The sequence below is a fragment of the Gossypium raimondii genome, chromosome 2, assembly GCF_025698545.1.
Source record: "Gossypium raimondii isolate GPD5lz chromosome 2, ASM2569854v1, whole genome shotgun sequence".
Classification (NCBI taxonomy): domain Eukaryota; kingdom Viridiplantae; phylum Streptophyta; class Magnoliopsida; order Malvales; family Malvaceae; genus Gossypium; species Gossypium raimondii.
This window is the reverse complement of record NC_068566.1, coordinates 34,598,215-34,616,134: the sequence shown is the minus strand read 5'-3', so window position 1 is coordinate 34,616,134 and position 17,920 is coordinate 34,598,215. Positions and strand designations below refer to the sequence as shown.

Genomic DNA, 17,920 nt, shown 5'->3' with positions numbered 1-17,920 from the left:
GTTAGGATATGGAACTCGAGGTTTATATTTTTTGGCAACCGACTTTTGCTTTTTCTGGCTTACCTCAACCTTATCGCTATTCACCACAATTTATTGCCTCGATTCTTGTTCAGATTCAACTAACCCTTCTTCATCCTAAATAGTAATTGCATGAAGTTGCTCCATTAGGTTAGCTTGGGTATTGCTAGGTAAAATACCTTGTGGTCTTTCTGAGATTAGCTTAGCAAGCTGACCTATTTGGTTCTTGGGCCCTTGAATCGATGCTTGTTGATTTTTAAGTGTTGCTTCAGTGTTTTGAAAGCGAGTTTCTGACACTGAGATAAAATTCGCTAACATCTCCTCTAGGTTCAGCTTTTTCTCTTGCTGATAAGGTTGTTGTTGGAATCCCAGAAGGGGTTGTGCTCTCTGATTTTCTTAACTACCCTAAGAGAAATTGGAATGGTTCCTCCAACCTGCATTATAGTTATTATTCTAAGGATTATTTTGAGGCCTAGAATTATTACCTATATAATTGATTTGTTCGTTCTCTATACTAGGAGTAAAGGATAAACATTCTAGATTATTCATTCCTCCTCCATTTGTATCGCGTTGCATCACCGGATGTACCTGCGTAGAAATATATAAACCATCAATTTTCTTATTTAAAAGTTCTACCTGATTTGATAACATGGTGACTGCATCTAAGATGAAAACACCGGTTGCTTTTTATCGGCTTTGTCCTCATGACTTGTCACTGATAATTATTCAATGCCATCTCTTCTATAAACTCATAAGCCACTTCGGGTGTTTTATTGTTAAGTGTTCCACCAGCTGCTGCATCGATCAACTATCTAATTGAGGGATTCAAACCGTTGTAGAGGGTTTAAACTTGTAACCATAAGGGTAACCTATAGTAAGGGCACCTTTTCAATAAATCCTTGTACCTCTCCCATGCATCATATAGAGTCTCTAAATCGATCTGAACAAAGGAAGAGATATCGTTCCTCAACTTGGCTATCTTAGCCGGTGAGAAGTACTTGAAAAAGAACTTCTCGGTCATTTGAGCCCATGTAGTGATGGAACCTCGTGGTAAAGAGTTCAACCACTATTTTGCTTTGTTCCTCAACGAGAAAGGGAATAATCGTAAGCGAATGGCATCGTCAGCGGTGCCATTAATTTTGAAAGTATCGCAAATTTCTAGAAAATTGGGCAAATGAGTATTTGGATCTTCGTCTTGCAAACCATCGGACTGGACAAACTATTATATCATTTGAATAGTGTTCAGCTTCAGTTCAAAATTATTTGCAGCAATGGTGGGTCTCACAATACTCGATTCAGCCCCAGTCAAAGTAGGCTTAGCATAATCGTACATAGCACGAGGAACAATATTTGGATCTGCAACAACTGCAGGAGGTAGCTAATTATTCTGATTATCACCCCTCTCTTCAGTAATAATAATGTCATCTTGTTCGTCTACTATATTCTGTCGATTCTGCCTTGCTTCTCTACAGTTTCTGCGAGCAGTACTTTCAATTTCACTGTAAAAAATCAATGGTCCCGACAGGTTTCTTCTAGTCATACACTAAAGGAACCTACCAAAAAGAAACAAAAAAGTTAGAATGTAAAAATTATACTAAAAAATATATATATAAATAAAATAAAAAGCTAAATTAATAAAAATCAAGTATTCCTAATATTTTAGTCCTCGGCAACGGTGTCAAAAACTTGATGGTCACTAAACTAACTATAAATACGATAAAGGCTACCGCACCTATCGAACATTAGTATAGCTATGGTAAGTAGAGAATATCATATCCACAAGGACTAAAAGTATTAGTAATTATTGTTTTTCTATTATCTAGCCGACAATTTGGAGTGTTGTGTTTTAATCTAAATTTACTAAACTAATTTAACTAAGAACGCAACAGAGAATTATTTAAGCATATAATCGAATATTAACCGATGAGATAGACAATACCCAGGAAAGAATCCACCTAAACTTCACCTATTATTATGAATCTGAATTAAACGATTTACTCACTTATGTCTTGATCAGTAAAAATCCCTAAATTATGTTAATATCTCTTTCAAGAGTAAGAACAATTGACTCTAGGTTGATTAATTGAAATCTCTTTCTAATTAAAACCCCTATCGTTGCATTAACTCGATCTATGGATTCCTCTATTATATTTGACTTTAATACGGTAGATTTATGTCGTGCTATTTCTAGGATTGCATGCAAATCCACTCAATTATGCTAGATCTACTATTAAACAGAGACTTTTGCTCCACTGAATTAAGCACATTAAACATGAATTAATATCCCGAAAATATTAAAACAAGAAATAAGCATACATAATTGAGATCAAGAATCAAGTATTTATCGCGTAAAAGCATACATTAAATAAAATGATCCATCATAGGCTTCATCCTCTCTAAGTATCTAGGGCACTAGTTCATAATCCTGAATGAAAACATCTCAAAGTCAGAATAACCACAAGACATAAAGAAACTCATAAAAACTTCAAAAGAAATTAAAAAAGATATTTGATGTTGATGGAGATGGAGATTTGCTTTTTAGTTGATTCTAATGGTGTTCTTCGAGTGTTTTCTTCTATCTTCTCTGATGGCTCTCTTATGTCTTCTTCTAATCGGTATTTATAGACTTTAGAAAGCTCAGAAAACCTAAAAATTGTGTTTTTTTGCGTATTTGGGAAACAGGGTGCGAAATCGACACAGGCTGACACATGGTCATGTGTCCAGCCTGTGTGGCACACATTATAACACCCCTAACCCGTATCCATCACCGGATTAGGGTTACGAAGCATTACCAGACATAGCATGATAGAACACAAACATTTAACATTCAAATGATATGCATATTGCTTAAAATTTAATCATATAGTAACATTAAGATATGGTTGTAAATAACTTCTCTATTGTTATTACATGTACATAACTCATTTTATCATAAAAAAACCGAATTATCTTAGTTAATGCATATATCTATAAATATACTAATACATCATAAACTTATAGTTGCATATAACATAAATTTAATACTTTTCCATTTAAGATCAAATTATGTAAAACGAAAAGCTTATTCATCTTTCCACATAAAAAAATGTCGATAATGTAACTACTAAAAATTTCATTTCATAGCCGAATAACCTATCATGAATTTATATAATAAAAATAAAAAATGCATAATCACCACATTATAACTATTCAACACTTCAACTTCAATAAGACTAAACCTAACCATTCGACTATATGCCATAATCAAATTCATTTATATCAAAGATATAACCAAATTTAACCTATCAAATTTTTACATACCATTATTGAATACAAATTATACCTATGACCACAACAAAACATGCCCATATTAGACATAAGCATAAACTCCATTTTATACTTGTACATGAATGCTCATACTCGATCTACTTCCAAGTTTATGCTTAAATTCATTACCAAGTAACTAAGCATTTATTTTTGAATCATGCATATAAATCATCCAATACATATCATGATATTATAAGCTATCAACAAAACAAGTATCAAATTATATTCAATGGTAAACCCATTCATTTATCGACTTAATCATATAAACTAGCAACTACATTCAACATCCACATTTAAATGTATCATATTCAAATTTTATGTTTAAATCACAAGTCCAAATCATTAGATAAATAAGCATATCAACATTCATTCACCCTTATAAAGACTAAAGAAACTCATTATTAACAACTACAGTTACATCTTCATACATATATACATATACATATATACTATTATTCAGACAATGCTAAACCCAAATCAAAATATGCCCTAGACATCATTCATTCAAAACCGAACACCACAAGATAACTAAGCCATTTTCGCATGGCTTTAGTATATACACATTTGAACTTAAACAAAGTTCAAACTAGTCTATACATGCCATAATCCAAATTAAGTTTCAACTTATAATATATCGTAGTTATTTGATAGTGTGACGAGCTTTACTGACGAATCCCCGAGCTCATAACAATCTCCAAAATCTATAAAACAAAAGTAAACAAAAATACAAAGTAAGCTACCTTAGCTTAGTAAGTCTTAAGCAATACATAAATAAAATATGAATCATATAATTTCTTAAATAAATTTACTAAGCCGCAAATACCATTTATAAATACTATCAAAACGTTTATTAACCTCAAGACCTTTTATTCATAACAATTAAACATGATATAAACTTACAAATTTGTACCTACCATTTGCACATAACCGAATATGTATACTCATCGAATACATATAAATATATACCTCAAAATATATATATTTTACAATCAATCAATGTACTTACCTAATATCAAATAAGAGATAAATAACACATACCTGATTATCATAATTTCATAATCCATTAGTTATTACATTGACAAAGAAATTACTAATCACATATTTTAAAATGATTCACCGTCATGTAGCCTGCTAGGCTTAAAGCCTGATTCAGAACACCAGCATTAAGCCTGCTAGACGTAAAGTCTGAAATATTTCATCGGCATTAAGCTTGCTAGACGTACAGTCTGAATTATTTCACTGGCATTAAGTCTACTAAGCACAGAGCCTGAATAACTTAGATACAAAATTAATCTTTCATATAATGCTTTATGATTCACATAAATCCTTCTCAAGAAACTCAAATCATATATTTGATCCATATGAATAAATATATATAATTCATAACATTAAGTTTAGCTCAAAGAACTTGTATATTACATTTGAACCTCATATGTATAGTTCAAATCATTAAATTTAGCTCAATGAATTTGTAACCTATATTCAAACCACATAGATATATATATAAAATGTATACATCAAATTCGCTCAAGAGATTTTGCAATCTATGTTTGAACCACATACGTATAAGAAATTTATATATTAAATTCAACTCAAGAACTTGAATATATTTATATATAAATATTTATTCGAACCACATATACATGAAATTATACATCAAATTCGCTCAAAAAGTTAAATCTTGCATTCGATTTACATGTCCATGCATATATTCTTCTATTAGTCTCATATCATTTAACTTAAAGTATACTTTAGCTAATATACATGTAATTTATACCTTTAATATCAACCCACCAAAATCAATTCCTATGTTCTACTATCATGTAGAAAAATCTCAAAGTTTTATTTAATTTAAACATTTTTAATTCTAGCTTACTAATGTATGATATATATATATATATATAAATTCCAATTTGATAACATTTAAATTGCTATTAGGCTTACCTCGGATATCGACAGACACAGTCGACTACTCGGCTACTTTCGATTTCTCCCGATCTAACTCCGTTTTCTTCATCTCTTGATCTAAACATATTCAAATTTCACCCTTTTATTCATCAAATCATTCAATTTAATCCAAAAACACATAAATGGGAAAATTACCATTTTGCCCCTGACATTTTACACTTTTTGCAATTTAGTCTCTATTGCATAAAACACAAAATACACAAAATTTGCACACACTATGCTAGGGCCGAATGTTCATAAGCTTCATACAACTCCCCACATTTCATTTATTTCACATTTTAGTCCCTCAAAAATTTATTTTCACAATTTAGCCCTAATTACTCAATTTCACCAAAAATTCAAAGACAAAACATGTTAATCTTTCACATATCTTTCATATTTCATCATCAACTATCACAAAGCTCAAGTATTCATCAATGGCATATCTCAAAATCACCATCAAATTCTAAAATTAAAGCATGGGCTAGATAGAACATGAAGCAACGATCACAAAAACGTAAAAATCATCAAAACCGAAACCAAAACATACCTTAATCAAGCTAAAGAAGTGCCGAAACTTAAGAAGCCATGGACGGTTTCTTCCTTTTCAATATTTAGCTAACAAAGATGAACATATTCATCTTTTTATGACTTATTTTTATTATAATGTTAATATTTACCTTATTACTATATTAACCTTATAATAATAATTATGTATAACATATATATTAAGGTTAATTTTGTCAAATGTTGCCCACTATCTAAATTTTGGTCTTATTGCATCATAAATCCTCCCATTTAAAAAGACAACATCTAGGTACTTTTAGATTTAACCCTTAAATTTTCATTTTAAGCGATTAATCCATTTTTATTAAATCGGACACTTAAACGACGAAATTAAAACACAAAAATTTCACACAATCAAATTCACACATAATAAACTCACAAAATAATATTAAGATATTTTTCTGACTTGGATTTGTGGTCCCGAAACCACTATGCCCGATTAGGGTCAATATTGGGCTGTTACACACATGGGCATGTGTCTTGCCCGTGTGGAAATGCCCAGGCCGAGTGGCTCCTAAAAATAACTCTATTTGTCCAATTTTGGTTCATTTTTCGTTCCTTTCGCTCCCAAATTCTCTCTTAAGAATAGAAACATGAGTTTAAAGTATTAGGAACGTCAAATTCACTAATTTGCATAATTAATCATCCAAAATCGCATTAAGAATGAGATTAAAATATGTTACTTTTATAGCTTATCACTAAATGATTAGTATTCAATAGGAAAAATTTCGAGGACGAAATTTCTTTTAGGAGGGAGAATTGTAACCCAAAAATGAGAGGGTTAGAATTTTAATAACCCAAAATAAAATAAAATAAAAATTCAAATCTTATCTTTTATTCAAATAATTTTTATAAAATTAAAATTCTATATTTTTTATCTTCTTATCCTAATTTAAAATAATATCTTATCTTTTTTTCAACATTCAAATGTAATTAGAATTCCATTATTTTTATCTACTTATCTTAATTTGAAATTGAAATTAATCCTTTTAAAATCCTAATTAGAATTCAAATTACTACTATTTAAATTCTAATAGAATTTATCTTTCTTATTTCTAATTATTATTTATTATTCCTAATTTTTTGTTTTATCATATTAAAACCATAAACTCTCTCTCTCTATATCCTAGTTTTCTCTCATTATTCTTTGTCTCAAAACTCTTTTAAAATCCTTACGTTTTACTGGAAAATGTCCATAAAGCTTTTGAAAATTGAATCAATTTCTCATCAATTGTTCTTCTCCAAATTGTTGAAATTTGAGTCATTAGATCATTAAATTTCTATCAAAATCAACCCTTGTAGGTGTTTCAATCGAGCTTGAACGAAGGGTAATCACCTGAGACCTCGAAAAAGTTAGGTGTGTGTTCTTTTATGAAAAACCAAGTCAAATCGTGCCTAGGTTTAGTCCCACATGACAATGCACCACCGTTTTACAAATTCATTGATCTGCCACTGTTTTTCCAGATTTTACAATTTTGCAACTGGTTTTCAAAATTTTAAAGTTTTGCCACTATTTTTCCATATTTTACAATTTTACCACTGGTTTTCCAGATTTTATAGTTTTTCTACTATTCTTTAAAAAAATTATAGTTTTACTATAACGTTTATTATTTTACTCAAATCAGCCCTTGATTAGGTTTTTTTAATGGCATCTAGAGAATTAGATTATGCAATTAGGTCCTGGACTAGGAATAGAATGAGTGAATACATGAATTTATGATTTAATTGCTTATAATTGATGACATAAATCCGTGAATGATTTTATGGTTGCTAATATGATATAATTGTTCATAATTGTTTGTTTTAATTCATGAATGATTATAAATATTCATCAATGATATACATGTTGAATAAATGTCTCATATGTTTACATGATTGATTTATGAATTGTCTATTCTTGCAACGGAAATAGAATGCTGACAATGATATTGGATAATTGCATTATGATGATTGCATGGGATATGCATAGGGGGTAAGTATGTAAGGTGGAAGAGATGAACGACAGTTTATACTGCATTTATGATCGAAACGGTAGTTTATACTGCATATATGTTATATGTACATTGTGTATTTAGAGGTTAGCAAATTCCAACTATGACTAAATGAACGGAGCATCCACTATTTTTTCTGACAACTTTTATTTGTGAGGAATTGTGGATCCTCAACCAAACGGCAGCTTGTCTGCACTTAAACAAAAAAAAAGCGGAGTGAAAAGGTAGAAGAGGTTCTGAGGAACTCCCTATTTGGAGAGCTAGTGGCCAAGGGTAGGATTAATGAATGTTAAATGAAACGTTAAATGAATGTTGCATGACATACTATGCATACTCATTGAAAAGTATATGTTGAAACGATTGAACTGATAAATGTGCATAAATCTGATGTGATTGATATTATGACTCGATAGTTAAATTGTTCAATTGAATTTGACTGAATGTTAATGCATTGCTTGTCTAAAGTGACAAAAACTAAATGATCGTATTGATCAAATTATTATGTGAAATTGATAATTATGTTTGACATGCTTATTTGAATATTAATTTGGTTTATTGTAAAGGGACTCACACTGAGCTTCCATAGCTCACTCCCCTTATTTTTCATCTTTTCAGATAATTTCGCGGACTAGGACGCGAACTTGACAGGTGAAGGGTCTTCGCTTGTTCTCGCCAACGATTTATTATTACATGTTATTATTATCGTTTAATTTTATTAAGAATCGTGGCATGGGATAATTACTTTTAATTAAATCACTTAGGATGCATGTTATTTATTAATGTTATTTTTTGTCGTTAATGATTTAAGATTATATTAATATTAGTGTTAATTAATTAGGATGATATTTATTTATTAAGTGATTTAAATAAGTTAATAATTATATAAAGATTATTGATTTATTTTTCGCTGCTAAAATTTTACGTTAGTTTTAAATTTATAAAATGAGATATTCACTTGCATAAAATAGGTTTAGTATTAAAAATTGATTTGTAAAAAGACTGAGCCACCCCGGTGGTAAATGTGATCTCTCTAGCTAGGGTCTACAGTCTAAGCCGTCTATCATCATCTTCTTCTTTCTCATATCCATTAATAACGTCTTCTACATCTTCATTAGCATGTTTTCCTTAACTCCAATTTGGAGAGTACTTCAAATGCTCATACACCATTAACATCAACAATCTTAGGATTCTACAAAATGAATATCTAAAAGATCAAGAAAGGAAATGATAGTGACAACTTAGGATTATTGGATTGGGCATGCTTGACTATCTCATTAAAAATCTTCCCCAGGTTGAATTTAGTGAAGGTTATGACCTTGAACAATAAGATAACCATCTTTTTTGTCATTGTATTTTTTTAGCTATAGGGTAGCTAAAGAAATATCTAATCTTCCCAGGACTAAAAGTAAAGAGATGTCCACAAACATAGGAACTCATGTGATTAGCACTTGCAAAATCCTTGATGCTTTTCTGCAAATTTGCATAAAATTCCAACATAACATTTTTGGTTTAACATACCCAATATTCATTATCATAAAATCCCTTCTCATCAATATTCATTTCCAAGATGAAACCTTCTCGAGCTATGGTCTTTGTCCTTACAATACATTCAAAATATAGAAAATCTAAAAAATATAAATTTATAAAATTATAAAAATATTAAAAATATTAAAAATATTATTTGTCACTAGAATGAACATGAACATATAGTGTCCAAATACATTTGAGCCTGGACAACCATTTGTTTATATTCATTTTAGACATGCTTTTAGTAAATTTATATATTTTAAATTTTCATAAATTGTAATATTTTATATTATTATTAAATTAAAATACAAAAAATTGATATATCATAAAATATGATGTTTTATATATTTTATATATTTTATATATTTGGACAAATATATTTTATAAATTTTGATGTGAAATAATATATTTTATAAATATTAAATTTAATATATATTTTTATTTCATAATAATAAAATAAAAATGTTAAACTGAACGTCGATAATGGCAATGTAGAACGATCGCAAAACAATAAGAAAAAAAAAAAGAACACAGATTTTACTTGAAAACTCTCTCGAGAAAAGATCATGGGCAAAGGAGAAGAAATTCACTAATATTGAAAATTGAATGATATAAGAGGAGTTTCAACTACATCTATTTGAAGGTTGGAAACCTTTATTCTAATCAATGTCAAATAGAAGAAGAGTAGTTCTATACAGATTTTACTTGTGCTACATGGTCCGTGCTGCGGGGGCCGAACGGTCGGGGATCTATTGGGCTACAGCCTCAGGCCTTCAGGTCACACAACTGTACTATTTCTTTAATAAGGATTCGGGTCACACAACTCTAACAAAAAAAATAATATTTTATGAAAAATAAAAATATATAAAAGTATTGAAACATGTATGAAATGAATGTGGGCAAATCGTTTGTGTAGGTTTAAATGTATCTGGCGCGAGTCAAGATGTAAGGTTATCACATGTCACCATGCTATTGGTTGTCAATGTCACGTCAACTTATTTTAACGATGTTACTGATGAGGTACCAAAAATGTGTGACAAAATTGAAGTTTAGGTACCAATTAGGCACGAGTGGCCAAGTTCAAGGGGCAAAATACATATTAACCTTAAAATTTAAAAAAACAAACATGCAATTTTTCATTGAAGGAGGGGGGGGGGGAGGTAGGGACTATACTAGCCACACCCTTGGTGACACCCTTGGTGTTATGCACTAATTTAATTGTACCAAACATCCCTAAATTAGAGGTCCTCAAACTTTAAAACATACTAATTACATTCTCAAACTATTGATGTTATATTAATACGGTTCTTCATTACTAAAATGTTAATTGAATGGTTAAATGAGACATCAAATCTTATGCAATATAATTTAAAATGAAAAATTTTAAAGAAAAATGAATGTTGTAAAAATTTGAGGTTCTCGAAGCTTTTACAGAAAGTATCGTTCACTCTCTCAATTTTTTATTTTACTTTAACTTTATTTTTAATTTTAAAGGTTATGCGGTAACATTTTACTTTTCTTTACTATTTTCATTTCAAATTATGTCACATAAAATTTTTCATGTCATATAATGGCTAAATTAACGATTTCAATAATGAAAGGACCTAATTGATATAACATCGATAATTTTGAGATGTAATTAGAATGTTTTGAAGTTTAAAATCTAATTTAAAATGAGGGCCATAATTTGAGGATATTTGTATACAATTAACTCTTAAATATATCATTTACTATATAATAAAAAAATTAGAATGGTAACCTATAAATTAAGGTAGATTATAACATTTTTTAAATCACTATTTATATATCTAAATAAGATTAAAAGTAAAAGAAGTCCTTAAAAAATTAAAAAATCAATTAAACCCTTAAAAAAATTACATCTTCTTGAGTCTTTAATGACAATTTTCTTTTTTAAACTAAGCCCCTTTCGATTAACCGTTAATGCGTTGATGTGACTAACGACAACGACCAAGAAATAACACATAGCATGCCACTTCAGTAAAAAAATTTCAAATTTTAGAAAATTTAATAAATATTTTAAAAAATTATTACAGTAGACAAGTAGCAATATCACTGAATGCAGTGACTAATAAGAACATGATGCTGTTGAAGGAGCTGGGCTGTGCTATTTTCCCTCAAAATTACAGTGAAAAGCACTCCGAGCTCGCAGCTTCTACTTCTACCGATTTCACCAAGCTTGGTATGCTCTTTTATCCCCCTCTTTTTTCTTAGATTTTCTTTTCACTCTTTTATTCATTATTTCGCTTAAAATAAATTGATAGCTTTCCTTTCTTTAATATTTGTTTAGATTTATTCAAGTATCGGGTTTGAAATCGTGAAAAATATTTTTTCAGTTTCCCTTAAATGTTTGAGTAAATTTGATTTTCATATTTTACGGAAAAAAATCAAATTGTTGATAAATAGATGAAATAGAATTAATAATTTTACTAATTTATTGTATATAAATTGTTGAATTGATGATTGCATATAAATTGTTGAATTATTGATTTTCATATCAATTATTCAACGACAAAGTTTAACAATAGGGATAAAGTAACATTTAGTTCTTGAATTTGATAACTTTTTCAACTTAGTCCTTGAACTTTTGAGTCCATTTTTTTATTTTTAATAATAGTATTTTAATTTGCTTGGGAAGATTAGATTCTAATTCTGTATATAATTTTTATTAGTAATAATTTATATATACAAAATTCTAAGTATAATAATTATTAATTCAATTTGAAATTTGAACTTTTAAAAATTTGAATATATATAAATTATTATTAAATATTAAATATTGAATTTTTTTCAATTTTTATAATTATTAGTAATTTTTATAATTTCTAAACTTTTGAAGATATCTAGAATAAATTTGGACAAATGATTGTCCAGATTCAAATGAATCTGGATAATTATATGTTTAGGTTCATTTCAATGTAATTTTATTAATTATTTTAAAATTTTTATATTATTTTAAAATATATATTAAAAAAGATTTTTTTTTATTACCATGACATGCCAACTAGCGATTTCCAATAACGGAGGATTTAATTGATAAATTTTTATGATTAAGAATTAAATAGGGCGCACTTTTAAAAAAATATATTCTATTGATTTTTATTTTTATTTTCTACTATGGGCTTTTTGACCTTATAAATTTATCTAAATATTATCACAAATTTATCAAATTTAACTTTTTCCTTATAATACAATTAGAAAAAGATTGTTTCAGACTATCACAAATTTTTAAAAGAAATAATTAATACACATAGATGAATCATGCATCCTACAAAAAATTTTAATATATCCATTTTATGGTTAATGTTCAATATTTGTGATTATCTCTTCCAATAATATTATTTCTAAGAGTTGAACTTATATATATATTTTAAGAATACAATGTACCTTATTATTGCTTTCAACAATACCGTCTCTAATGTTTAAACTTACATATCTTTTAAAAATATAACGTGTCTTATTATTACATCCAATATTTATTGATATATAAAATTATTTAATTTTATATTAACTTGAAGTCGTACTAGGGAATGGACGACTCATGGTTATTCTTGCCAATGGAACTTCAAAATTTTTGTTTAAGAGTGGAGTTATACAGTAACTTAATGTTTAAATCAGTGGGAAAAATTGCATTACCAGAAGTTGAGAATATATATAATATAATTAGTGCTGCATTTGTGATGAGAGGAAATTATATGTAATTGAAGTTTGAGATGAAAGCTGAAAGCAGCACCATGACAACCATCTGAAAATAAAAAGGAAATAATTAAAGGGTCATTTCAATAGTGAATGCATGGAGTAAAATTCTGGGAATTAGTTAACTGTCTGATCACACTAATTTCACCCAGTACTTAAAAGTTATGGTATCCAGCCAATTCATCCATCCATCTAGTTCATTGATACAACTTGTTTAATCAGCACCAACTTTGTCTGTTGAAAGTATAGCATTTGAGGGTTTATTCATTTCAAACAAAATAAACATCTAGTTTATATTCACGAATACCCAAGTTGAGTCCTCCTCCATAACATACCAATTATATAAATTAAGAATAGGAAGCTTTGTTGAAGTTGAACCAAATGAAGTTCTTTATACTATCATAAAGAAGTTGCCAAACAAATACAATTTATTTCTCAGAATACACTTTCATACTTCAAATCTCAAATTTACAAAAAGTAAAAATAAAACTGATTTTTGTATAGATAGTTCTACATGTAGCTTCCTTCCCAGCTTCGGAAGAAAAATGTGTTCAAGGATATTCAAATCTAAATTTTCCTAATTGTTGCAATAGCAATGATATTAAAGCTCAATCAATTTCTAGTAATCCATTTTAAATTCAACCACTCTCACTAATATATATATATATATATATATCATTTGAAGCATTAGCAATGAAGTTTTAGCTCCACAAATGTCATATATCACATTTATTTATTTTTCATTTCTTTAAATATAAATTGAACACATTAGATGATTTCTTGACACACTTATGAAATTAAAATAATTTTATATATCAAATAATTATTCATATATATATATATATTAAAATGTTGACACAATTATTGTTATCATGTTCAAATCTTATCATGTCTAAGTTTTTATTAATTTTATTTTAATTTTATATAAAACAAGAATACCATCATAATAATATAACTTAATTTGTATGTAGGGATATTTTAGTCATTTTTCATTTAAATCAAGTTATCGATTAACTCATGATACCAACTCAATCAAATTTAAATAATACTAGATTTTGTTACACATACATTATGGATTGAAAAGAAAACTTAATATTAAATTATATTTATAAAAATTAAGTCATAACCTCATAAAGTAATTAAGAATAATTTTTTTAGGTTGGAGTTTAATTTTAGATATTTTATTTTTGTTTTTAATTTTAATTTAAACATTTCATATATAAAAATAGTAAAACACCAACATATCATTAAATTTATATTTAGTATAATATTTTTGATAAAAAAAAGGTTGAATAACTCAACGAAATGATATAGATATAGACATATAATGCTACATGTTGAGAGGACAGGCACAATCAAATTAGAGGACAGGAGCAGAAGCAGAGAAAGATATTAGGACATCTCAGTCTCAAATGGTCTCACTCATAATTAAAACCTAAACTCCAGTTGGCTTCCTCTCTCTCTCTCTATATAGAACCCTAGTAAAAAGCCTGCTGAAGTATTAATGAGAGGATAAAAGAGAAATGAAACTACGAAAAGTGTGAAAGGCAGGCTAAATTGGGGCAATGAAGAGATGATGTTATTCAACTTCTCTAGCCTTTATTTAAAATACAAACAAAAAGTCTTATGTTCTTCTTCTTAGTTTTATTACACTGTGACCAAACTGCTTTTGCATTTAAAGCATAACCCCTTTGAATTAATGGCAATTGCAGAGAGAAGAAGTAAAGAAGATTTTGTGTATTAAAAACTACATAACCTCAACAACCCTTGTCCTTTCAAATTCAAGAACCAAATTAAAAAAAAAAAAAAAAACACTTCTTTTTTTATTTATGCTTTTTACAAGATGAATTTCACTTTCTTTTTGCAGTTTCTAGCTGTCTTCTGCTGATTCAAAGTCAGAGAATTACTGGGTCTGTTGATTTCCAGGCACCGAGTAACATCGTCTTTATTATTATAGTTTGTATTCGTTTTTTTTTTGTAAAATATAATTAACCAGTAATATTTTGTTTTTGGAATAAAATAAGGGTTAATATTTGATGAAATATAATTTTATTTATTGTTAGTTAACTAGACTATAATATATAATTATTCATAATGAATAAATTATTAGTTTCCTCTTAAAAAGTATAATTTTTAGATATTAATAAAATAGTATCATGTCATTAAATTTAAAAGATAATAAAATATTATTATACATCCATTTATATTTAATATTTTCTCCAATTTAATTTAGCTTTAATTAATTTACTTAAAATAATTATTTTTAAAATTATAAACAAATATTTTCTTCTTCTTTTACAAATTTTAATCATTTTATTTTTTTTCATAAGTTAATATTTTTTATTTTTGTGCAACCGGTTTAAAAAAGAATTAGTAATTTTGTGGAATTTTTCCATGTCATTGACACATAATTTTGATAATTATTTTATCTTGAACCCCGAACCTTAAACTCGAACCTTAAACCTTAACCTTGAACCCCGAACCCTAAGGTTCAGGATTCGGTTTGGTTTTGGATTCGGTGTTTAAGATTTGAGTTTGGAATTCAAGGTTTAGGTTCAAGGGTTTGGAGTTATGGGTTACAAGTTAAGGGTTCATAGTTTATGGGTTCGAGGTTACGAATTTGGTGTTCGAGTTTAGAGTTTAAGGTTTAGGGTTTAGAGTTTAGAATTCTAGATTTGGGTTCAAGGTTTGGGATTTGGGATTAAAGATAAAAAAATTACCAACATTATGTGTCAATGACTTGAAAAAAATTGTTGAAATGTCATTAGATAATTAAAAATGTACCATGAATAATGTGATTAGTGGGAAGGTTCCATAAAATATTTTCTCTAAGGATGGGTGTATAATAGTTTCATGTCTTTAAAATTTGATGATGTGGTAAAATTTTATTGATGCCTAAAACTTTAATTTTAGGATTATCCTAATGCAAGTTAAATGAATTTGTTTTTAAAATTTGAATGATTTGTCATCATCTAGTTTAATAGAGTGCTTAAAATTATTAATGGGTAAACTATCTTGTTAATCATTTTAAATATGAGTCGTTTCTATTTTGGTCATTCAATTTTTTTGTTGATTTGGTCAACCTAAAATATAAATTGATCAAATTATCATTACACCAATAAATGATAACAAAAGACTAACAGTGCATTTCTACCTTAACCACTCTAAAATTAAGATAAATTACTTGTCAATCACTTTAAATAGGGTTGCTCTTAATCCTACAAATTTCTTCATATAAATATTCCGTTAGTTTTTCACCAAATTAAAAATATATATTTTGGCCCTAATTTACCCATTAGTAATGGAGGGACTGAGGATATGTAACTTTATAAATTATTTTATAAGCACCTCTTGATAACTTATTTTTAAAAATTCGAATAGGTCAGATAAAAATTTTATTGGTATGTGAAACAATTTGATTTTTTATTTTCGAAAATTTTATTAAAAATATTAGTTTCTATGAAGTCTTTTTCACTAATTTTAAAAAATGTTTATATTATAAAGAGCAATTATTCTCTTTACTGTCAGAGAAGTAAATTTTTTATTTAAGATAATATCAAATATTCCTTTTAATTATTTTATTATGTTTTCTATTTCATCTTTAAAAACAACAGAGTTCATCATAATTTCACTTACTAAGTAATTTTATTTTACTTAATAATAATATATAAACAAATCAAAATTAATTTTTTAAATTACAAGAGAAAAATAAAACCCTAATAATAACGCGTTTAATACAATTCAAACTCATTTTATACTTAACCATCAGTAAAACCAAAGCTAAAATTTGATTAAGCTGCGAGAAGTAGGATTTTGTATTTAGAAAAGGAAAAGGTATAATTTAAATAAATTTTAATTCTTTGTTTCTGGACTATTATGATAATAAATGCTATATATGATGACGAATACAGATAATAAATATGATTAAGAAATAAAAGCAAAATGAGGACATAACAACAGTAACATTGCATTAACAATGGTATTTAACCTGGCTTCCAGGTGTTGGAATTATCTAGTATATCCTAAGGCAATTAATATAGTTTGAGTGTGATGGGTTCTGTTGTTTTTATCTTCAAAGCTGCTTTCCTATATTTAACAACTCAAAACCTTTCATCATTTGCTTGATTCTTGTTTCTACTCCATCTTTATTCTTTACTCATATCATATGGAGCCTTCCAATATCTTCGGAGGCGCCGAAGAATGCCACAGCAGTGAATCAGGGTGGACAATGTACATTGGTGACGCCGCAGCCGACGATGACGGCGACGCAGGCACTGATGCTGACGACGACGACGACGACGATGATGGTGATCGTTTCGACAGTGCTGACGAAAGCCAAACAGATGCCAACCATGAAGCCGAAACTGACGACTCTATGGCCTCCGATGCTTCTTCGGGTCCAAGCCATCGTTTGGAGCAGGAGGTGGAGGGTGAGGAAGAGGGCCGCCATTGTTATTCAGACAAGAAAGCTAGGAAATCATCAGTGGGCAGCAAACAAAAGCCTGAAACGAAAAAGAAACAAGACAAGGAAGAGATGAGGAGGTTGAAGACAAAAGAATCTAGCACTCAATCTCCAAGTGGTTCCAGGAAAAACATCTGGTTCGGTAAAAGAAAGTAGGAGCTTTTGTTCTTTCGTTTTCTCCATTTTTGTACCCTCGGCTCTCTCTTCTTTTGGTGGGTTTTGCAGGGAAAACAGTACCCTACGTATTAGCCTATGACCTATATAATGTAAGCTACAAGTTCTTGTGCTTAGCAAGCTTCCATTCATGAATTTTACATACCTGCATGCTTTGTTTTAATATTTATATTAGGTAAAAACCGCATTATTTCAATGTTTTTACGGAAAAATT

General features: G+C 28.6%; 1 protein-coding gene and 1 non-coding gene across 2 annotated transcripts; both read left to right on the top strand.

The window, feature by feature from the left end:
- Window positions 1-884: 884 nt before the first annotated feature.
- LOC128039372 (small nucleolar RNA R71) lies at window positions 885-991 on the top strand. The gene has a single exon (XR_008193876.1). It is a non-coding gene; the product is annotated as a small nucleolar RNA R71 (small nucleolar RNA).
- A 16,244-nt stretch (window positions 992-17,235) lies between these two features.
- LOC105789639 (protein SOB FIVE-LIKE 1) lies at window positions 17,236-17,688 on the top strand. Its single transcript, XM_012617009.1, has one exon. The coding sequence runs from the start codon at window positions 17,236-17,238 to the stop codon at window positions 17,686-17,688; it is 453 nt and encodes a 150-aa protein (XP_012472463.1).
- The last annotated feature ends 232 nt before the right edge of the window (window positions 17,689-17,920 follow it).

What these genes read in the sequence shown, in the direction of transcription:
- LOC105789639 (XM_012617009.1), top strand. Translation starts at nt 17,236, where the DNA reads ATGGAGCCTTCCAATATCTTCGGAGGCGCCGAAGAATGCCACAGCAGT.